General features: G+C 37.3%; 1 protein-coding gene across 1 annotated transcript in view; it reads left to right on the top strand.

Annotated features, from left to right (window-relative positions):
• LOC129944716 (uncharacterized) overlaps positions 1-25,163 on the top strand; it is a 361,194-nt gene that overhangs the window by 323,824 nt on the left and 12,207 nt on the right. The window contains exons 8-9 of the mRNA XM_056054351.1: positions 4,016-4,128; positions 4,482-4,657. Coding sequence (XP_055910326.1) covers positions 4,016-4,128; positions 4,482-4,657 — 289 coding nt within the window. The remainder of the gene's footprint in view (positions 1-4,015; positions 4,129-4,481; positions 4,658-25,163) is intronic.

Raw genomic sequence — 25,163 nt, 5'->3', positions numbered from 1 at the left:
CCCAACCAACATGCGTCTTCAGCCAGCTCTGTCCCTAGCTAGCTGTCTCCAGTTTCGTACGCCAAGTTGGTTGAGGTCCTCTTCCACCTGCGTGCGCCGCCTGAGTCGCGGTCTTCCTCTACTGCGCCGTCTTTCGGGATTGGATTCGAAGACCTTCCGATCTGGAGCCTTGATGTCCATCCGCTCTACATGACCTAGCCATCTAAGCCGTTGGACTTTGGTTCTGCTAACTAGGTCAGTGTCCCTGTACAGCCCGTACAGTTCGTAGTTATATATCTTCTCCTCCATTCTCCATCTATGTGTACGGGGCCAAAAATCACCCGAAGAATTTTTCTCTCGAAGCATCCTAAGACGCTCTCATATTTCTTTGACAAGGCCTAGGCCTCAGCGCCATAAATGCAAACCGGGATGATGAGTGTCTTATAGATGGTGATTTTACATGCTCGAGAGAGGACTTTACTTCTCAATTTCCTTCTAAGTCCAAAGAAGCTGCGATTTGCAAGAGTTATTCTTCGTTTTATTTCAGCCTTGCCGTTGTCCGTGTTAATAGCGGTGACAGCATATACTTGGTCTTGCCGTCATTGAACACTAAACCCATCTTTTTCGCTTCCGTCGCAATGCTCAAAAACGCTCCACTGACATCACGCTTTGATCTTCCAATTATGTCAATATCATCTGCGTATCCGAGTAGTTGAATGGACCTTTGGAAGATTGTGCCTCTAGTGTTGACGGTTGAGTTTTGCACAATTCTTTCCAGAACGATGTTGAAGAAGTCGCATGACAGTGCATCGTCTTGTCTAAAACCTTTTTTGACATCAAATGCATCGGTGAGATCTTTTCCGACCTTGATAGAGCAGCGTGCATTCTCCATCGTCATTCTGCACAAACGGATAAGTTTGACAGGGATGCCGAAACTAGACATTGCTCTGTAGAGCTCTTCCCTATAAATGCTGTCATACGCGGCTTTAAAATCGCTAAAGAGGTGGTGGGTATCGATTTGAAGTTCCTGGGTTTTTTCCAAGATCTGCCGTAGTGTGAATATTTGGTCGATAGTGGGCTTTCATGGTCTGAAGCCACACTTATAAGGGCCAATCAGGTTGTTGACGAATGGCTTAAGACGTTCAAATAATATGGCAGAGAGGATCTTATACGCAATGTTAAGGAGACCAATGCCTCTGTAGTTGGTGCAGTTTAGAGGGTCTCCTTTCTTATGTATCGGGCAAATTATGCTGAGATTCCACTCATTGAGCATGCTGTCTTCCGCCCATATTTAGCAGATAAGTTGGTGCATGCTCCCTACCAAGCCATCGCTTGCTACTCAAGCAGCTTTGTTTGACTTAAGTTTAGATAAAGCTATCTTCACTTCGTCAAGGTCGCGTAGGTGGAATGGTTGATCTGCGTCGCCGAGGTTGAGTGGTTCTATCTCCCTTACAGCGGAATTCGGTTCGTCATCGCCGTTACATAATTTGGAGAAGTGGTACGGGACCGTAGATCGCACGAAGCACTTTTCTCTCGAAACGACCCAGGATTCTTTCATCCGCTTTTGACATAGTCTATGCTTCTGCACAGTATAACAGGACGAGGATGATGAGGGTCTTATTTATCGACACTTTGGTCCCTCGAGAGAGGGCTTTGTTACTCAATTGCTTTCTTAGCCCAAAGAAACAGAGGCTAGCAAGAGTTTTTCTTCGTTCGATCTCAGCTCTGTCGTTGCTTTCTGCGTTTATAGGAGTCCTTGACTACCTCTAAATCACATCTGTCAATGGTGACGTTTTGACCGAGATGTCGCTGTTATTATTCCTTTCTTGATGACAGCATGTACTTTGTTTTTCCCCCATTAACCGTTAAACCCATTCTTGCGAGGCTCTGCCTCAATACTCACAAAAGCCCCTTTGAAATCACGCTGATTCTTTCCGCTTATGTCAATATCATCATGATAAGCCAGTAATTGGACAGACTTTTGAAAGATAGTGCCTCCAGTGTTGACGTGGAAGCTCTGCACTATTGTTTGGCACATTATATTTTTTAAAATCATGCATCCAATTACATTTAAGACAGAGTAACGTTTACAAGTTAAATCCATGCTCCCGCTTTATGCACAGGAGAATAAATAAGTTGATATTTTTAGTTATCAATTTTTTACCAGTTTTATATTTTCAATGTAGCCTTGAGGCTTAAAATAAAATTCAATTAAATTTTGTCTCCCAATTTTGAATTTGAACCCAAGAATTCATTTTGTAGCAGCTTATTTTCCAAAAAAAAATAAAAATGCGTGCATTAAATTTTGTGTTATTTTTCTAAAATGTCTGGACATTAAAAATAAGTTCTACAAAATTTAGTAAATGATATTTGATCAGAAGCTTTTCATTAAAGAATCACGTTCAGTTCGTCTTTAAGAAAAACTAAATCAAAACAATTTGTCACATATTTTCGTAGACTTATACCTAACCCACATTTATTTATAACATTTTTCCAAGCTTTTCCAAGATTATAACGCTTCTGTGTTCTGATGGCACGAGTTGTTACGGTCGTTCGTGTTTGGTTTTCCTGTTTAATTTTTTTTTCTTCTTTTCATTTCTTAATTTAATATTAATAATGTCATAATAAACCACCCTGTCACCGTAGTGTGTGTGTTAGTGGCAGAAAAATCGAAAACGTGCAACCACATAGCGCTGGCTGGTTCGGGCTGTGTGGACCACATAATTTTTCTCTTCCACTTCCATACGCTGCTGGCTGGCTGGAGTATGATACACACCAATGTACCGGAAATACCCAACTCAATGTTTATGTTTTTTTTTTTTTTTTTGGCTACAAAAAGGTTGATATCTCCAACATTGTTAGAGGATTAAGTGTACTGATGCTTCCTTTTTCAGATTTTCGTTTTTGACCTTCTCATTCCCATTCCCAGTCTTTTTGTGTGTAGGTATAACTTTTGCTATAAGAGGGGTCATCTGTCACGTGCGGAAAATATTTTTCTTCTTCCGAAATCAGTGCCCGGGCAAAATGTTGCCAGAAAGTAGTACATCCAAATTATATGGGACTAACAACTCTCTAACCACATGCTTGGTGGCCTTTTCTTCCTTCTCATCGTCATCGTCATCTTCATAGCCGCCGCCAATGGAATTTTAATTCCGGATGTTTTTGGTAGGACTTTAAGAGGTGAATGCAAAGAGGAAATAATTAAAAGTTTAGGACATGAAAACACAAGCCAAGCAAGGGTGAAGATATAGAGACACATAAATACGAGCATTTAAAAAAAATAAAGAAAAACAAAAAAACTAATTTAATTTCCACGTGATCATAACGAACGAAATGTCTCCTTCGCTTCACATCGCTTTTCCACCGCCGCCGCGCCACCGGTGCGGTGTGATAATATTTTTGGTCGAAGGATATTTAATTAATTCATCATGAAGTGAGATTGTTTCTAAAATATTCCAAAGCGAACCTAAGTGTGAATAAATTCTCCTTTTACCGGCACCAGGGTAGCACACAGTTCACTATTCCGGTTCGCCAGACATCAGATCCATTCAGCTTTTGTGGATTTAGACGTTAGGATTTTTCGAGTGGGGTTAGATATACGTAGAGATTGGCGAAAATTTCGGGTCACTGCGTTTATTCGGTTGTGAGTTGTGACATTGACAGCCCTCGCAGTGGGCGCCACTTTGATACTTTTGCTCCCCTCCTTTTTGTGATGCGCGAGGAGGAATTTAGATGAATGTGAGTTTTTTTTTTTGGGGGGGAAATCGCTTTAATATCATTTTGAGTGCGAAACATAAATTCTACTTTCTTCATCACTGCTCGTTCGTCTTGTAGTCACATCGTCGCTTCGTCGTTCTTCGTCGTTCTTCGTCGCTCGCCAGTAAAGTCTTTAGTCTTTCATGGCTCTATACAAACATTTTATCACGCAAAAGTTTTTAAGTAAACCCCATCCTCTACCCTGCCTAAATCTCATTCCCTGATGTCACTGAAAGTTACTGTAATAACTGTTTCCTTCATTTTTTTTTGTATTTCACAGGAAAGCCAGTGTCATGGATGATGATTTCGCCATCTGTTACACCGAGGAAAATGAGCGTCGGATCCAATAATCCAGCAATGCGGTTATACAAGTTCGATACGGATTCGGGCCAGGTCAGTATCATCTTCGTCCTTATCGTTTGTTATCCTTATTGTGATTGTGAAAAGTAGGCTCCTAAGTTTATTTATATATTTGTACAGATTGTATACGAGCGAGTAGCTGCTCTTTTGATTTATTGATTTTTCAGAAGTTTGAAACTTTATGACACAATCATCGTTTTGTCCTATTTCGGGATAAATTTTATCAGATTTCTTGTTTCTGTTCTTTTTTTGTTGTTGTGTTTTTTCTGCTTTATTTTTATGTCGAAAACTGATGGCAAAATATAAAATTAATGAGTTATTTTAAGATTATTTTTATTTATTGATTTGATTCATTGACGTGAAATATGTTTATATATAATTTTCAGGTTTTGGATTATACACAATATTTTCTGGACCTGTCTTTGGCGAATACATTGGGCGAACCCAACTGGCAACCGGAATACAATTTGACACATTACTATGGATTGAATGATATATCAGCAATTTCACTGCACAATTTCGTAGATCGATTTACAAGCAATGATGGATCATGGTTTCCAAAGTAAGTATTTTTTTTTTAAATCTATGTGTAACTACACGATGTGTACGTGTAAGGAGGGGTAATGGATGAGGGAATTTTTAAATTTTGGTTGTTCATAACAATGTTATATTAATTGAAAGTGATGTTTATGGCTGAAATGAGTTTGTCAATATAATATTGATGAATGTTGAACGTACACCTGGTATTGAAAGTACAAAATAAAGTATGTGTGCGTAGAGTACTATACGTGTATTGTATGGTGTATACTCCCCATGTTTTGAATACCTGCTGTGAATTGTATCTCAAATAAATGTTTTTGTGTAGTACAGACCACTTACAGACCCACACGACTTAGAGGTTAGGACACTGAAGTCGTCAATAAAAAATGTCAATCTGTTGATTAAGCAGAACTACAGCTTATCAATTAACAAAAACTGGGACCACAAGATCCGGCCAGTTAAGTACAGTGACCCTTGTATGTTCGCTGAAATCAACAAGATATTCAGGAAAACGAACAATAGTGACTTTCAGTGTCTGAAACTCCAAAGAACTGAAGAGAACAGAGACGTACTCAAGATAGCTCAAATAGATCCAGAAGAAGCCATCTTTAATGATGAATTTTACATAATTAAAGATCCGAAGGAAAAACTGGAGGAGGTGCGATCTGCTTTCTAGCAAGTATACAAGGTGATTGTTAGCATTCGCCCCAACCACGACCTGGAAAACAGAGCCCTATTCAATTACTTTTACCTTCGAAGTGATATGACACAATGGCCATCTGAGAACCACGGTTTCATGCGGTTCAATGATGAATCCTTGGCAAATGCCATAATCGCCGAGCAAACGAGACCAAGTCCCTTGTTAGTGACAAAGGTTGAGCTTCAGCTCATCTTCAAATCATTAAAAAGAAAAAAAGCAGCTGGTGTCGATGGTATATCCAACGTTGTACTAAGACATTTACCGATGGAAGCAATTGACATTTACACCACATTCTTCAATAATGCATATTATCCAGTGCATTGAAAGACAGCTGTGGTTCATCCTCTCCCGAAAAAGGGAAAGGATAACTCCAACCCGTCAAATCTGCGGTCTAGAAGTGTTCTTCCGAGTATTAGCAAAGTTTTCGAAGAGATCATCAATGGGGCTCTGACTAAGTGGGCTGCGGACAACCAAATAATTCCAGATAAAGAGTTCGGGTTCAAGGCGGATCATGACACAATTCATGCTGCGTCTAAACTCGTTTCTGATATCCAATGGAATAAATCAAAACTACAATGCACAGGTGTTGTTTTGGTTGATTTGAGCAGGCTTGGTATTAGCAAACCGTTGTCGTATATATTCTTTATGATATGCTTAACTGTAGAAAGTTTATTGTCAAAAGTGGCAATGTAACTTCTACCACAACATTCTCAATTAAAAATGGTCTTTCACAGGGAGCGGTGAATTCGACGATTCTCTTCAGCATTTACACCAGCGATCTAAATAGGTAATCTTACAAAGGCCCTTGCGTACGCCAACAATCTAATTGCGTACAGAATGGCCCGAAGTGTTGAGGTTATTAGAATTCTCTTGCAGCGTGATTTCGACAAGATTCAGCGATATTGCGAAGACTGGAAACTGAAAATAAATGTCCAGAAGTCGGAAACAATTCTGGTCCGGACTCCGTTGGCTAGGGCCACGAGTGATACGTGCAAGAATTGGCGCAAGATGGTCATCGTTGATCTTCACAGACATATAAATGCTGCTCTGACCAGGGCCAGAGGAACCTTCACTCTGACGAAACGGCTGTTTTACAGCAGTCGACTTTACCCCAGAGTGAAGGTAGTTTGCTACATGGCCCTCATACGGCCAATGATCGTTTATGGATGTCCTGTGTGGTTCAACGTTGCCCCTTCCCAGATGGAGAAGTTTCGGCAGTGTTAACGACGCTGTATCGGCTTATATCAAACAGACAAATCTTCTTACATGCATTACTATTCCAACGAGGTCCTGTACAACGGGGTTCGAATCAACAGAATTGACAATTTCGTGATAAAACTCGTTCGAGGTCACATTGCAAGAGCTATGACTTCGACCAACAATTTAATTTTCGGGGCGTTCTATCCGAACGACGAGTAGGTATTTTGAGAGTGCACGCTTGAGCGGCTTCATTCCACCAGAGGCATTCCTCTTTTTAGATAGATCCGGTCTGATACAGGATAGATTGGCAGTGCCGCTAATCTACCACGTCAGACGACGAACCGTGGATAGGCGACTCCTGTACAATCGGAACGTCATGGCACAAGGTGGATCAGAGCTCCTTCGGTTCAGAAGGGCTGTGTCCGAAATGGACAGAAATGATAGGGTGAAGCAGGAGAACCAGGTTTGCTGGCTTCAATCGGCACTTGATAGTGGGTAGTTGGAATGGGGTTTTTAGAGTTGGCCTGCTTACATACTTGTTTTTTAGTTTTAGGGTTTAGTTTTAAGTAGAATAGGCATGGAAAAAAAGACAACAAAATATGAAAAAACAAAAATGTAAGATGGTTACATTTGCTTCTGTGGTTGTTTTAGTTTAAAGTAGTTTATAGGTAGAATAGGTAGTTTAGGTTAGTTCAAGTTTTAGTTAAGGACCTTATTTTAAATAGTTCAGTAAAAATAAAATAAAAGTTCGTTGGTCTGTCTTGGGTTCAATGCCTGCCTTTGCCATCTAAAGTTTTTTCACGGAAGTGACAAGTTTTCCAAGAGTAATTCTTGTCATGAAAAGTGCTGTCTTAAAATTGCCGTTCAGATTCGGGTAAAAACTGTAGGTCCACCCAGTTTATTTTTTTATTAACAATTTGTCAAACGATTTTTAAATTTCTCAGCGTTTCAAGGTCCCTAGAGTCGAAATAAAAGATTTTTTAGAATGATGTCTGTGCGTGCGTGTGTTAGTTCGCTACGTTTTTTCGTTGCCTAAAGCTCAAGAACCAGAAGAGATATCGGGTTCAAATAAATTTTGTTATGAACAACAAATATCTTTTCAAAACTTTGAGATTATGGCGTCCAGCTAATTTTAACTTACGAGAAATATTGTTTTCAACACATTTTGAAAAAAACGGAATTGACAATTTTTCTTACAAAAATAAAAACTTAAAAGAAAATTTAACAAAAGTTGGTAAAAATTGATTTTTGACTCGAATATCTTTTCAAACTGTGAGAAAAAAATAAAAACCTTACAAAAAAACAATACTTAAACTTGGTAAAAATGTACATACGACTCAAAAAGCTTCTTAAATGAAAAATATTGTCTTCAAACTCTTTTTATTTCACAGAAAATATTGTTTTCGATATTCAGTAGTTTTGTTTATAAAAATCCACCAGTCCGTTTTACATAAAAAAAATATAATCTTCAAACATAGTACGAGTATCCAAAACACAACACACAACATTAACAATTTTAGCAATTTATTGTAATAAGAATAAATTTATTTGTTTACTTAGGTTTAAAATTCTGCAAATATGCTGATTTTTCTTTTGCAGCCTATTTGCAGAAATTTGAAATACTAACTTTTGTACCAACTAGAATCTTGCAATAAAGAACTTTGAATATAGTTTTTAAACTCCAAGCCCAAACAAACATTTTAACCCAATTTAAAAAATTGTTTTAGCTGTCATTTTCAAAGATGTTTAATATGAATATTCAAAAATACAAATCATACAATTATATTGAAATAGAATTAAAGTCTTAGAAACACAAAATTCATTTATTTTTGAATAAAATAAGCAACCCAAATCCTTAATGCTTTATAAGCTCTTTGAAATAATTATCATCGCCACACATAAACCATTTTTAAACAGAAAACCTTTCAAATACTTGACTTAACAATAAGCTTAAACTTTTAACTTTTATGAATTAATTTACAAAACAAAATCCAACAGAACAAAAAAGCCTTTACAAAAAGATTTGTTCCTATTTTAAATTTTGTTTTGTTTCTGTTTTTGAAATAAGTTCTATCCTTCTTTTTGTTGTAGAAAATTTATTTTCAATAGACTTCTAAGCATATTATAAGATATGCATCATCGTTTTAATATTCTACAAAATACCAAGTATACCTGATGGGATGTATAAAACAAGACTCATACAAAAGCTTAGAAAAACATCCCAAAACAATATGTTCTGCATTTTACCACAATGTGCTTTTGTATATAGCTAAGCTATAGGTATAGAAGATAAGCGTTTTTTGCCACCCTTCCAAAATTACAATATTTCTCCCTTAAGGCTTATAATCTTGTGTATATACCATCTCATCTATGAACAACAGAATAATTGACAATCTTTTTCGATGTCGCTTTTATTCATTCAGAATTTCCCATACCTCATACCACCCTCTCTCTTGGAGCCGCCTTCATCTAGTTCTAGTTTATACAAATTGATTTTTAATGGTACTTTAAGGACTTTCCTAATTGTATCTACATATACCTCTTGTTTTATGTCACCACCACCCTTTGGAATCCGGCCAAGAATCCAAACCAAACAAAACCAAAACCAGCCACTCATTTACCTTTAAAACGAAAACCATACCATACACCGCCCGCCGCCGCCATGTCCCTGCGCCCTCACCTTAACCATCATCAGTCTCACCACCACACCACCAATACGAAAGATCCTCTATTAGTTCCTGAACATTGATTCAATGGCCTCCTGGGGCTGTGTATATTTTCTCTATTACACCAATATATATGAAGGACGCAGGCATCTGAGCACAAACGAGGGCAGGGTATAGGCTCTGATGGTAATTTTGCCTTCGAAAATAAATTATTATCCTTACGATATTAAATCACTTTCAAATGGTGTATACGAAAATATTGAAATCAAGTTTAAGGCATATATAATACTACCTTCCCACAGCTGAATTGGGTGGGTTCTTAAAGCCTACGAGAGTATATATTTATATGCCATAGTACCTAGATGAGAGGGTAGCCTTTTACCTCATGGCAGAGTTCAGTAGGCCTCAAGACGAGAGAAAACAAAATCATCCTGCGTCCTTCATGCCATAAAACAACACAAGAAGTAGTATAACAACCAGCAAGGAGCACAACCTCTTTTGCATGTTTTATTCGTAGCCTTTGGGTTGTTAGTGACCTCATTTACACAGATTCTTGACTTCTTCGAGCCGACCGACACAACGACGAAACAGGAGCTGTGCGGACACGGAGGACTTTCCATGGAGCATATTATATATGGCTTGCAGTTGTTTTAAGGGTATGAGCCCAATCTTACCAAGATGATGCCTGCCTATAGTGCCTATGCCTTTACTATGTACCTATTACCTACTACCTACTCCTCTCTTTTGCCCAAAAGGCATGTTATTTTTGTATAGTTTGTGTAGATACTACTCCCCCTCTGGCAGGTCTACAAGAGTCAAAGCAATATGTATAAACTGGCAGAAGAACACTAGGGATTTATAACCAATTCAAATTTTATGTTTACGATATGGTGAGGGTTGACGATGAGGGTGAGGGTGAGGGTGAGAGTGAGGGAGTTCTGTGGTGGTATAGCGGTTGGTATAACTTAAAACAAGTCTTATAAGAACATTTTGTTTTTCAATACCTTTTGATAAGTGCTGGTAGATTGGAATAGGTAAGGAAGCAGCAGTCCTCCATCTCCAAATATTAACATGTTGAAATATGGTCGTGTTTTTTTGTTTGTAATGAGAACGCCTGCCGCCGCCAAACTCTCTTAAAGATGCTAGAATTTTAAACTTTTATATACGAAATTTCATAAGTATGAAAAGATTGCCAAGTCAGAACAAGTATTGAATAAGTGAGCCAGGAATATTTTATAGCGAATTGATATTTGTTGTTTTGTTTTTTTCACAATTTGGGGTTGATGATAAAATTGATAAAATATACAAATTTGTTTTGATACGAAATTTCATTATTTATGCGAATTTCAAATTTTTAATAATGTCAACTTAAATATCATTCACTATAAGAAAATAGCCAAAATATATGTACTTTATAAAAAATGACTTAAAATATTGCTTTTGTGATTAATCGATTCATCCAAGGAACTTCAAGAAGGATTTAAGTATACTATGATATTTTGGAGTAAAGTGTTTACCTTACCAAAACATGTACTACATTTTTTCCAAAGTTTTTATCTGTACATCGGATGTTAAAACTTCATTTATTTTCAATGTAATAAATTTGTGCCCTTTCTTGGTGCATAAAAGAAGAAAATCGAGATACCAAATTTAGGTGTGCACCACAATTTAGAGACCACATTGTAGGGACCTTAATACAGAATGTAACAATTCATTTGTTTATAAAAGTTTAAAAGCAAAATTATTATTTTTACAACATTTCTAAACCAATCCGATGGCAACACTAATTTTTTTATAATAAGCGCAAACTCAAAGGCATATAAACGGTAATTTTTTAAGAGCTTGAGAACTTTAAAAAAAAAAAACGCATACAATTTGCAAAATCTCATCGATTCTTTATTTGAAACGTTAGATTGGTCCATGACATTTACTTTTTGAACATAATTTCATTTAAATGTTGACCGCGGCTGCGTCTTAGGTGGTCCATTCGGAAAGTCCAATTTTGGGTAACTTTTTCGAGCATTTCGGCCGGAATAGCCCGAATTTCTTCGGAAATGTTGTCTTCCAAAGCTGGAATAGTTGCTGGCTTATTTGTGTAGACTTTAGACTTGACGTAGCCTCACAAAAAATAGTCTAAAGGCGTCAAATCGGATAATCTTGGTGGCCAACTTACCCGTCCATTCCTTGAGATGAATTGTTCTCCGAAGTTTTCCCTCAAAATGGCCATAGAATCGCGAGCTGTGTGGCATGTAGCGCCATCTTGTTGAAACCACATGTCAACCAAGTTCAGTTCTTCCATTTTTGGCAACAAAAAGTTTGTTAGCATTGAACGATAGCGATCGCCATTCACCGTAACGTTGCGTCCAACAGCATCTTTGAAAAAATACGGTCCAATGATTCCACCAGCGTACAAACCACACCAAACAGTGCATTTTTCGGGATGCATGGGCAGTTCTTGAACGGCTTCTGGTTGCTCTTCACTCCAAATGCGGCAATTTTGCTTATTTACGTAGCCATTCAAGCAGAAATGAGCCTCATCGCTGAACAAAATTTGTCGATAAAAAAGCGGATTTTCTGCCAACTTTTCTAGGACCCATTCACTGAAAAATCGACTTTGTGGCAGATCGTTCGGCTTCAGTTCTTGCACGAGCTGTATTTTATACGGTTTTACAGCAAGATCTTTGCGTAAAATCTTCCATGTGGTCGAATAACACAAACCCAATTGCTGCGAACGGCGACGAATCGACATTTCACGGTCTTCAGCAACACTCTCAGAAACAGACGCAATATTCTCTTCTGTACGCACTGTACGCATTCGTGTGGTTGGTTTAATGTCCAATAAATTAAACTGAGTGCGAAACTTGGTCACAATCGCATTAATTGTTTGCTCACTAGGTCGATTATGTAGACCATAAATCGGACGTAAAGCGCGAAACACATTTCGAACCGAACACTGATTTTGGTAATAAAATTCAATGATTTGCAAGCGTTGCTCGTTAGTAAGTCTATTCATGATGAAATGTCAAAGCATACTGAGCATCTTTCTCTTTGACACCATGTCTGAAATCCCGCGTGATCTGTCAAATACTAATGCATGAAAATCCTAACCTCAAACAAATCACCCTTTACTACCCTTATTATGTAGAAACAGTGTGAGCACTAGGCAAGAGAGAGAGGGGTTGAAAGGAGGCGTCGGTTCACATTGGTTTTGAATTCCTGAATATTGCAATAGCTGGGAAAGACAGAGTGTGGCAAGGCATTCCCATTCGCATAGTACGGCTAGAGATCGAATCTCTGTACTTGACAGTACGACCGAAGTTGGGCTCGAGGGTATATTGATGAGCATTCCTAGAAGCGCGAGCATTACGGTTGACCTGTTTAAGGGGAGAAATGCAACTCGCTATTTCTCTAGAGCATAAACCATTAAAATAACGGTAAAAGAGGGAGGGACAGGAAACATTTCGACAATGTTCAAGTGACGTAAATGATCTTATGATGGTAATATCACTAATCAATCAAAATGCTCTACGTTCAATACTATCCAAGAGGCTTAAGTAAGTTGGAGGAGCTCCAGCCCAGATATAGGAGTTATTCTCAAGCTTTGGACGTTTATAAGTCTGGTAAATAACAGCCAGTTAGATGGGGAGAAAAACTTCTTGCATCGCGTTAGAAAACCCAAACATCTTGCGGCAATTTTGGCGACATCTCGTATGTGATCATTCAACAAAAGGTGGTTGGTGATACACTTACCGAGAATATCGAGATGTCCAGTTTCCTCGTTGCAAGTGCCATTTATTGAAAATGGCAGGGGGGTATATTTCGCTTTACCGATACAAGACATCATTGCATTTTCCAATCTTTAGATTCCACGCGGTTTCTTATTCGCCATTGTACAATGCTGTTTAGGTCAGAATTTTAAGAGCTTATAATATTTTGTCGTTGCAGTTCCACATCCGAAGAAGAGCGATGTGAGTCTGAAAACGAATATGAAAAGCTAAGAATACTATCATCAGAGAAACAATGTATTAGATTAGAAGTTGCATACAATTGATCATTAATAAAAATGAAAAAGAGTGTAGGAGATAAAACAGAGCCTTGGGGCACACCAGCATTTATTTTGTGGTTTTCAGACTTGAATCCATCCAATACCACTTGTAGTGAATGATTCGAAAGGTAATTACTAATCCAATGAAGCAGGGATTCATGAACAACAAAAGCATGCATTTTCGATAAGAGAGCCTGATGCCAAACCCTGTCAAATGCTTTTGAAATATCAAGTGCAATAATCGTACTTTCTCCGAAATGATGTAAAGATTTGCTCCACTGTTCGCTGAGATGAACCATGAATCTGATGAACTGATAATTAATCCATTAATTTCCATGATCTTAGCAAGAATGGACGTAAGATCAATCGGTTGGAAATTAGACGGTGAGGAAGATTCGCCTTTCTTGGGAATAGGCTGGACAAATGCGGTTTTTCATCCTCTCGGAGCGAGCTTTGAAGAGTAGGACAGTTGAAAAAGCTAACACAGTGGTTTTGTCAGCATTGAAGAACACCTCTTCAGAACAATAGCGGAGATACCATCCGGACCAGCAGATTTATGTTTGTTAAGATCTTTTAGGAATCTCGCTACAGTACGAGTGCGAAAAATGATTTCCACCATAGAATCATTAATTCACTCAAGTACACGCGGAGTCATAACACTCACTGTCAGCGTTAAATTTGCTGCGAACTGCCTAGTAATAAGATTTGCTTTATTTTAAGAGCTAACAAATCGAGTGTCAATCACAACGAGCAACGAGAAGCGAGGAAGAGGAAGAATTCCTCATATTTTTTACAAATGACCAGAACTTTGTACTGCCTTTGGGACATTGCAGTATTTTTTGCCGTAATTTTTGGTCATGTTAAAATTTGGTCCGCCGAATATGGGCGTTGCGAGGCCTTCCTGGCTTGCTTGAACTTCCGGTTTTACTCAGTTGGATTAGCTTTAAAAAAACCGGAACTTACGTTCTTGACCCTAATAACCTCTTAACAGCTCGCATCGAACCATGCGTTTTCCTTATATCTGATGCTTTAAACCCTTTTCTTGATGAAAGTTCTCATATTTAGGAGAATCAAACTTGTGATCAGATCAGCGCTGGTGTCAACGTTATTATCGAGGAAGCATAGTGACCAGTTAAAGATCCCAAAATAATTATTGAGACCGTCCCAGTTGGCTTTTTCGTGTTGTCAAACGGTTCTGTTAGGAGATCTTTCTTTAACTAGAGAGTTCTTACACGAGAAATTTGCTGATATGACGCAATGGTCAGATGTGCTTTGAGGGGATAGAACACTAATAGTGTACTTTTCAGAGTCAGAGGTAAGAAACAAGTCAAGAGTGTGTTCTGCTCGACCTACCACGTCCGATATTCCAGCTTAGTTAGGTGGTTTAACTCAGCGAAGATCTCAGCACATACTTCTTCTGGTGTTGACTGGCCCGAATGTTGAAGTCTTATATAATTATGTTCCATGCCCTTGCCCTTATCAAAAATATAGAATCAGTTTCTTCAAAAAAATTAAATTTGTAGAACTTCATCTTTATCTTGCCAAACCATTCATCCCTCCTTACTTAACTCCTTCACCCCCCCCTCCATAACTTCCATTCCATTAGATTCTCAACCTTTTTTTTTATAAACAAATCTGTCATTTATTTGTCTTGAAAGTCTATGAGATGTTGGTACCATAACAGAGATAATACAAAAATGAGAAAGTATGACACAGTGCGACCTCTTATCCCTTCAAATTTTCTAATTCAAAATATAAAAGCTGCCCTTAACCTTTTTTCTGCTTTATCTATCAGATAAGGATTCAGCACTTTTCTTAATTAAGCCAAATGTATCTAAATGTCTAACCGTGTCTACCTTCAATTTATAACCATAAATTCAAATATACTTGACATTAAACACTTTTCCCGACACAAAAATGTCACAATCAAACAACCAAAACAAAAGAAAAAAGAAAAAAATAAAACAACCAAAAATGGACACAAAGGAGATGTCAAATAAAACTTAATATAATGTAGAAGAAAAGTATAGACGCGTATATATGTTTGTTCAAAAGGTTTTGGTTGGTTTAATAAGAAAGAACCTAAATTCTATGAAAATTGGACATGGGTTATATATGTACATAGTAAATCTAGGACCTTGCCTTGCCAGGGTGTCCCTGTCCACCATCATCATTAATCATCATCTCCCCCTTTTTATTCATCTTCTTCAATCCAAAGTCAACTCGCTGTATGCGCTGCTAGACTTCATGTTTCTCTATAGTTCCACATAATGATTTTCTTGATAACAAATCTGCATAAATTTCTCCTCAAATTTGCATACAAATAATCAGAGAAATCTCTCTATGAAGGAGAAAATAAAGAACAAAAAAAAAAAGGACATAGGTACCGAACCGACAATTCAAGTCATTGGGAAAGGAGCAAGGAAGAATGGGAAGGTGGATTGAGTATGCCTCCAAGAGGATAACAAAAATTGAGTAAAATATACAAAGTTAAGTTGTGCCCACCACGAAACACCGCATAACAAGTTCGCTGACGAAATAACGACAACAAGGACGATGACGACTCTACGACTACGATGACGGCAACATCCGTCTACAGACGACAAACAAGGAACAAACATCATGTCTAACCGTTAGCTTGTTTGCCCTCAATTTGCAGCAAAATGGCTGCTTAAGTCCCGTGCATGAAACTATAGGCTATCAGACGTTCCATAGATACGTATTAAGAAACTAGAAAGGACCAACCGACCGACCAACCGTCTGACCATGTTGTCCTGCCTGTGTATAGTGCAGTGCTTTGCCGTTGTTGTTGCAGTATGTATGTATAGGTAGATCGAATTATAGTGTTGGTCATTTTTGGGTTGTGCTTTCTTGTTGACGGCAAAGAAACACACAACAATCTGCTGTCGGCGTCGGTCGTCGTCGTCCTCGTCCTCGTCGTCGTCTGCCGGTTCTTGTTGAGATAGGAGAAGTCCTTTTTTGTTTTAGGTTTTTTCTTTCCTTTCAAATATTTTCCTTGTTGTTTCTTTAAAAAGATGGAAATGATATGCAGTTGGAGTCACTTCGCTTGATATCCTTCGTCCTCGCCAGCCATATCGTCAACGTCCACGTCGATGTTTTCATGTTTTCTTGTTCTAATGCATAAAATCAAAAGAAAATTCACGCGGAAAAGGCAAATAACAAGTCTATTGACCGCAAAAGTATAATATTAACACACACAACATTGTAGGTACCGTAGTCGTAGAGGCAGAATTACGTATTCGAGAAAATATATCCTACCACCCCATATCCTTGTGTGGTGAATGAAAACAGTGCGGTCAAAATGAAAGACACGTCTTGTAGCGATATATCTAAGTCCCACTGTGTCTGGCATGTATGTAAATGTAGGTAAAAGCTATTTGAGTATACCTAGGATGATAATGTCCTGTCCATATAGGAATATGCATGAAGACGAGGGGAGTTTTATTTATGATTCATGTTTTTCGTACGCTTTTTTGTGTTTTTTTTTTTTTGTTTTTCTTCTGCTGCTGCTTTCGAATTGATGACTTGAAGAGAGTCATGTATGTTTTTGTTTTTTGTGTGAATGTTTGTTTAAGTGTGAGTGTTTCCTTTAATATGGGTACATACCATAATATGATGTCTAATGCCGGAAGGACCATCATCAGACAAAAAACATGAAAAGGATATGCTTGGGGTCGAATGACATTAGGATATCCAATATAAAACACAAGAAGGTGTTGAGTTTGTTGAGTTATGGCATTTAATTTGAATAAAACAAGCTTCTATCACATGCAGGTGTTTAAGACGTGACCACAATATATTTTTTGTTGTTGTTGTTTTAGCAGAGGTAAAGACGGATAGATATATTATTCTCCCAAAGGTTTTGAGATTTGTATAAAATATTATTTTTTTTTGTGTGTAGTTTGTGACAAGAGGTATTATAATGACATAATATGGTGCATGCAGTTAGAATGCAGGAAATATTTGTATTTTTATTTACAAAAAACAAAAAAAACTATATTACCGACACTAAAAGCTGGACGGACGTATTTCCGTTTATAATGTATTTTTGTAGATCCTTTAGTTTCAAAGCGCATAGTTTTTGTTGTATAAATCTGAACGCAGAAAATAATTACTTAGGGTATATACATAGGTACTACCTCTTAGTAAGTAATGTTGGAAATGAACCAACCTTCATAACTAAAACTCGACAAGAAGTCTTAGACATAACTCTTGTCTCAGATACTATACAAAATATGATCTTGGAATAGAAAGTATCCAAAGAACACTCGTTCTCTGATCATAGATATATCCAGTTCAATATAAATGTGGATGATAACCCGAGTCCATTGGCTTTTTGAAACTATCGGAAAACTGACTGGGCTTCATACAGAACTCATTACAGAGTTTACTAGAACCTGGACTATCTAGTCCTTCCTCTAACGCTAATGAACTTGACAACAAAGTCAATGACCTTACCTCAGCTATAAACAGATGGCTAGAAATTGCTTGTCCACTTATACACCTAAGAGGAAACCACAATGGTGGGAATCAGAGCTTGATCGCTCAGGAAGGAATGCATTAAACTTTCCAACTGGGCCAAAGCCGCAAGACTACCCTCTCATTGGGACTCCTACAAAGAATCCCTAAGAATCTACAAGAAGGCACTAAGGAAATCCAAGCGATTTCTTGGCGATCCTTCTGTGGCACGATAGAAGAAACTTATGAAGCCTCTAGGTTACGGAAAATTCTTTCAACTAGTCCAGCTATGCCAAGCTGCTTGAAAAATGCAGACGGCTCCTGGACAAATTCAAGTAATGAATCGCTGAACTAACTATTGGACACTCACTTTCCTGGTAGTTCTCTTACCGAAACTTGCAACAATTATATACGTTCAAGTTCAACTACAACATATCCACAAGGTCTGATCACAAGTGATAAGATACAATGGGCTCTCAACAGCTTCAAACCATTTAAATCTGCAGGACCAGATGGTATAATACCAGCCGAATTACAAAAGTCTTCTGATATAATTGCACCAATCCTTGAGGCAATTTTTACCAGATGTCTTTACCTAGTCCATGTTAACTCTACATGGAGAGAAGTTAAAGTTGTTTTAATACCTTAAGCAGGTAAATGCTCCCAAGTCAATCCTAAAGATCTACGACTTATAAGTCTATCATCATTCCTTCTTAAGACCCTGGAAAGATTGATTGATATCCATTTAAGGGCACGTATCGATACAAGACTTCTGTCTTCGTCTCAACATGCCTACTGTAGAGGTAAATCGGTGGAAACAGCGTTACACACTTTAGTACGCACCATCGAATATTCCCTCCATCATAAAGAGTTCACTATGGTTGCTTTCCTTGACATCGAAGGTGCCTTTAACAACGTTGACACATCTGCAATCACATCTGCACTAACATCTCTAAATGTAGAGAGTTCGCTTCGGGAGTTAATTCATTTAATGCTTACTAGCAGAATAATTAACTCAAAACTGGGCAAATCTTCTGGTAGAGGACACCGCAAGGTGGTGTTCTAACCCCTCTCCTCTGGAACCTAGTAGTGAATGAAATCCTAACAAGTCTAGATGCGGAGGGTGACTAGGTTATGCGGACGACGTTGCTATAGCAGTTTCAGGAAAGCATCTTAATATCCTAAAAGAACTTTTACAAAATGCCTTAGACAGACTAATACTTTGGGTTGATCGGTGTGGATTCTACCAACTAACAAAAAACGAAAGCTCTTCTTATAACCCCTTTGGTCCCCTTTGAAATAGATGAAGGTGATTCGAATGAAAGGTATCGATTCGAGAAGAAAAAACTGTCAAGTTTATTATTGACCTTCGCAATATTATAGATCGAAATTCAATGAAATGTTTGGTAATATCTGCTTCTTCGAAGTCTTTAAACCACCAGCCCGTTTCTGAAAAATGAGGAAAAAACGCGACAAAGGCAAACAGGGTTTGTTGTTTTTGTTAAGTTAAAACAAACAATTCATAAACCGAAAAATTGTTCGGTATTTTGAAATTTAAATGTGTCATAAAGTAGCCGTAAGATCATTTTAAAAACGAGTACAACAAGGTTATTTTCCGTTTGCAATTTTTGATTTTAAGCTATAAAAAACATGGGAAAGAGAGTACCCCTATGTTAATAATAATACTCAGTTTTTTAACCCCCAAAACCCCTGCCAAATTCATAAATTCTTAAAACTAGCGTTCAATTCCTTCTTATTTTTTTGATGCACATAAATAATGAATATTGAAGTGATTTTTACTTGCAACATATAGGAACTAAGTGGCAAGTATTGCATTCGTAAAAAATTCGAATCAAACATGATATTACAATGATAGAAAAGTCGAAAAAAGTGTGTCATCCTAACAGGAAAAGTTGCACCTAGTCAAGATTTATCATTCTAGATACAGCCATGTCATTTTGGACCGCTGGTTGAGCGTCCAGAGCTTTTTTCCACATAAAATGGCGAAATCAAAAACACCCAAAAATGCCCTGCACCGTTTGACCACCTTTCACTCCTAAACAGCTAAAAATAGAATTTTCACTTCAGGCAGGAAAAGTTGCACCTATAGTCAAGATCTATCATTCTAGATACAGCCATGTCATTTTGGACCGCTGGTTGAGCGTCCATGGCGTTTTTTCACATAAAATGGCGAAATCGAAAACACACTCAAAAATGTCGTGCATCGTTTGACCACATCTCCCTCCTAAACAGCTAAAAATAGAATTTTCATTTCAGGCATGAAAAGTTGCACCTATAGTCAAGAACTATCATTCTAGATACAGCCAGGTCATTTTGGACCACTGGTTGAGCGTCCAGAGCGTTTTTCCACATTAAATGGCGAAATCAAAAACACCCAAAAATGACGTGCACCGTTTGACCACCTTTCACTCCTTAACTGCTAAAAATAGAATTTTTACTTCTTCCAAGAAAAGTTGCACCTAGTCAAGATCTATCATTTTAGATACAGCGATATCATTTTGGACTGCTGGTTGAGCGTCCAAACCGTTTTTTCCACATAAAATGGCGAAATCAAAAACACACCAAAAAATGACGTGAACCGTTTAACCACCTCTCACTCCTTAACCGCTAAAAATAGAATTTTCGCCTGTCTGTCTTGGCCCCTAAACTCAAACAATTGTGCCAATTCAAATTACATTTTCAGACAATTAGCTTAAGAAATCGCTTAAGATTTTCTAGAACTGAGATTTAAACATGAATTTCAATAATATAAATGTCCCAAAAACAGTCAAAGTGATACTTTTCTTTAAACTACTGGCTAATTGAAAAATACAAATCACATTTCATAACTATTAATATGAAAGCTTTGAACCTCTTCAGAACAAGTAAAAAGAAATTCTAAAACGTTTAATTTTTGTGATTGCCAAACTAAAGTTTCTTTCCAACTTATTTGTTTATCTTAATTTGTTTTTATTTTATATTATATTTAAGATCCAAACAATTTTCTATCTACAATTTGTTTAGTGTTGTTAACTCCTTTAATAATCAAAATATTTACTAGCATCAGACTCCCGAAAATTGAGTCCGAAAAAACTACGTCAAAAAAAGCCACAAAATTCTTGATATCAGTTTCTTTCTCATTTTCTGGGTTTTTGATTTTTTTTTATAGCGTTTTTCGCATCAATAGATATGGCAACAAAGAAGAATATATTCTTTTTGGAAAAAGGCTATGTTTTCAAACAATTTCTTACATTTATGAGTGAGAGCCACAAAAACCCTCTAAAGTACTGTGTTTTTCTCTCAAATATGGCATATTTAGAAAACTGTCGGAATCTTGGAATTCTTTTATATGCAGAGAGTCGACCAAATTAAATAGTTAAACTATACCTTTCTAGACAGCAGCAATCTTACATAATTTAATAACTAAACTTGACTCTTAAGCCCTTGAAATGGAAAGGTTTAGCTACACATCATTTTATTTAAATTTTGTTAGCCACATTTAAAGAACATTTTTAAGCGGTGAGTAAAAACTCGTCTATATATTAAGCTTGTGCCCCACCCCCTGATCAAAAGCCTGGATCCACCCTTTTCTTAAAGCTGATGTTGAACGGACCTAATGATTTGAAATGTCAATGTCAGAAACTTAGATTTACAAAAACGTTAAATAGCAATGTTATAATTTAACTTCAGTAATACGCTTACCAACTTATTTACTAAATCGTTTACAATTTTGCTCCAATGTCCTTACTCATGTAATTTAAAATTAAACCATTAGTTTACGCACACATTTACACCTGATGGTGTTTATGATGTTTACAAAATCATTCATGTTGTTAATTCTCCAATTCCAATCAAACTATTATAGACTTTTATGGAAAGGTTTTCAAAAATAATACAAACAGGAGCTCATTTAATATTTTCAGTTTTCATATTTCTCGTCGCTAACGCCGTCGTCCTTCCTCGTCCTCGTCATTGCCACATAATCGTCGATTGGATTTTCAAATAAACTTTGGTTACAAATCAAATAACGTATATTTCCCTTTTGGGTACCTACAATATTACGAGCACCTATAGAAAGCTGCGAAGCCCCTCTTTTGAACCTTTACAGCTCTAAAGAGCGACGAACGACAACGGCTGCACCAAATTAGTTCTTGCAACTAATTTAGACGGCAAGTGAAAATGAAATAATCTATTTATGTACGAGTTACGAGTTAACACAACCGTACGTACCGAAAATATATTGTTCACAGCTACATGGCTTATGTTTCTGTATTTGTGCTATTTCGTTTCGTCCTTTTGAAACGGAATAAATGTATACGTTGTGTACCTACAGCGACAACAACAACAAGAACAACACAACGAACGCCTGCAAATTTTGGATGGCTCTTATTCCTGGATATTGGATACTGGCCTGGTTCATCATTTCATTTTACGTTTGTTTTAGGAAAGCGCGCGCTAAAACCATAAAACAAGGTCACAGCAGCCGCCACCAGAATATTCCTCCGTACCGTATATTCCGTATACAACTATGTATGTATGTATCTAAACCTACATAACTCTGACTCTTACACTGACGACCTGGGTTATTATTCTTTTGCCAGATGTGTCAGCCATTAGCTATTCGGCTGTTTTATATAGGCTACCGTATTGTATTGTACGAGTATCTATACGAGTGTTCACAAGTTCGGTTGACTGGATCATAATTAAGTTATGAATATCAAAATATTTTCTCTGTCTGACAGTCATGATGGTAGAAATGGTTTGGCTGGTTGGTTGGTCGTAAAGTGTTTTCATCACTGGCTGTTTGTTGTAAATACACACAGGAACAGCGAGAGGACACCAAAGTATTCCTACACCTACTCCTTAACTGAAGCAGCTTGAGGTGAGGTAGGTAATTGGATTTCATGTCGAAACACATAACAGTATTATATTGTATATCTATATATAAAGGTATAGGTACCTATGAAGCTGATCTTAATTTTAGGACTGATGGTAGCAAATTATTGTTGCTTGATTTAAACCAATTTCAAATGATAACATTACAAAGTATATGCTAACGTAACTTATTGAAGTCGGATCTTATTTTCTCTGAGCTTGAATTTAATTTCGTTTGAATTGAAATATTTTGTTTCATTTTTAATGTAATAATATCTTGCTATAGGTATTTATTCATGGAAAGTTTGTTTCATATCAAAAGGAATCTTTTATTACCTATTTGTTTTTGAAACTGATATATTTTGAGTTGAAATGAGAAACACTCATTTTCTATATCAATAGTGCTGAGAATTTTTTGTTTATAGAATAAAAAAACAAACTCTGCATATTTGAAAGAAGTCTCTTATTATTTCTGAACAGACGATAAAAAGGCAGTGACGTGGTTATTTCATTTGAAAATATTAAAGATAAGTTGTCATATTAACAATCTCCGACAGTCAGCCTGAAATTTTGCCAAATTGTCGCATTGACTACCAAGATAGTCAATATGACAACCTTTTTTTAAAAATTGACTACTGGGTAGTCAATAGAACAATTTTCGATTGTCAATTTTGGGTAGTCAATATGACAACAAGAGTAGTCAATAGGACAACTTCGGTAGTCAATATGACAATTTGGTTGCCATATTGACTACCCAAAATTTACTTTCGACGTTTGTTATATTGACTACCCAGTAGTCAAATAAGATTTCGCTTTTCAACTTAAATTGTCATATTGACTACCGCAGTTGTCCTATTGACTATCGCAGTTTTCATATTGACTATCGCAGTTGTCATATTGACTATCGCAGTTGTCATATTGACTACCGCAGTTGTCATATTGACTACCGCTGTTGTCGTATTGAGTACCACATTAGTCAATACGACAACGGTAGCTTCAATTTCTTTCAACCAAAGTTGTCATATTGACTACCGCAGTTGTCATATTGACTATCGCAGTTGTCATATTAACTATCGCAGTTGTCATATTGAGTATAGCAGTTGTCATATTGACTATCGCAGTTGTCATATTGACTACCGCAGTTGTCATATTGACTATCGCAGTTGTGATATTGACTACCGCAGTTGTCATATTGACTGCCGCAGTTGTCATATTGACTATCGCAGTTGTCATATTGACTATCGCAGTTGTCATATTGAGTATAGCAGTTGTCATATTGACTATCGCAGTTGTCATATTGACTACCGCAGTTGTCATATTGACTATCGCAGTTGTGATATTGACTACCGCAGTTGTCATATTGACTGCCGCAGTTGTCATATTGACTATCGCAGTTGTCATATTGACTATCGCAGTTGTCATATTGAGTATAGCAGTTGTCATATTGACTGCCGCAGTTGTCATATTGACTATCGCAGTGGTCATATTGACTATAGCAGTTGTCGTATTGACTATCGCAGTTGTCATATTGAGTAGGTATAGCAGTTGTCATATTGACTATCGCAGTTGTCATATTGACTACCGCAGTTGTCATATTGACTATCGCAGTTGTGATATTGACTACCGCAGTTGTCATATTGACTGCCGCAGTTGTCATATTGACTATCGCAGTTGTCATATTGACTATCGCAGTTGTCATATTGAGTATAGCAGTTGTCATATTGACTACCGCAGTTGTCATAATGACTACCACTGTTGTCATAATGACTACCACAGTTGTCATATTGAATATAGCAGTTGTCATATTGAATACCGCAGTTGTCGTATTGAATACCACATAAGTCAATACGACAACCATAGTTTCAATTCCCCTCAACCAAAGTTGTCATATTGACTACCAAATTATAAAAAAAAAATCGGATTCCAAACTTGACAACCGAAAATTGTTCTATTGATTATCGCGTTAATCGCCTGAAAATTGACTTCTTAATAGTCATATTTACTACCAAAATAGTCAACCAAGTTAACCTAGAAGTTTATTAACTCTGCCAGTTGAATAGAAGATACCTTGCGGTAAATACGGTATTTCTGTTTCTGATGTTCATAATCCAAGCTTCCGTCCTCGGCTTGACTTAAAAATAGCATGGTTGTTGTAAAGGGTATTTCAAATGGCGTGGGTAGATTTTGGTGCCCCCTGTGGCTACCACTTTGTTTTGGTGATATCTGTCAAATTGTTTGTTTTTTTTTTGTCATGTATTTATGCAAAAGCATCATGGCTCATTTTACGGTAGACGTGGTGACCAAATTTGAGACCACCGGTTCAGTAAACAATCAGCCAACGCCCGTAAGTTAAAGGAACTCAAGATCGAGCACATCACCCTGGTTCATGATAGTGTACAGCAGAACTTGAGGCAGTTCTATTCCTCGCCGTGCACAAGAACTTGGCCTTTCGCAGACTTCAATTTGCTGAGTTTTAAGTCGGGACTTGAGACTACATCCGTAGAAGATTCAACTGACCCAGGAACTCAAAGTCCATGATCATCGACAATGCCGTTTGTTCGCT

This window comes from Eupeodes corollae, chromosome 2, assembly GCF_945859685.1.
Source record: "Eupeodes corollae chromosome 2, idEupCoro1.1, whole genome shotgun sequence".
Taxonomy (NCBI): Eukaryota; Metazoa; Arthropoda; class Insecta; order Diptera; family Syrphidae; genus Eupeodes; species Eupeodes corollae.
This window is presented reverse-complemented; position numbering and strand designations above follow the sequence as displayed.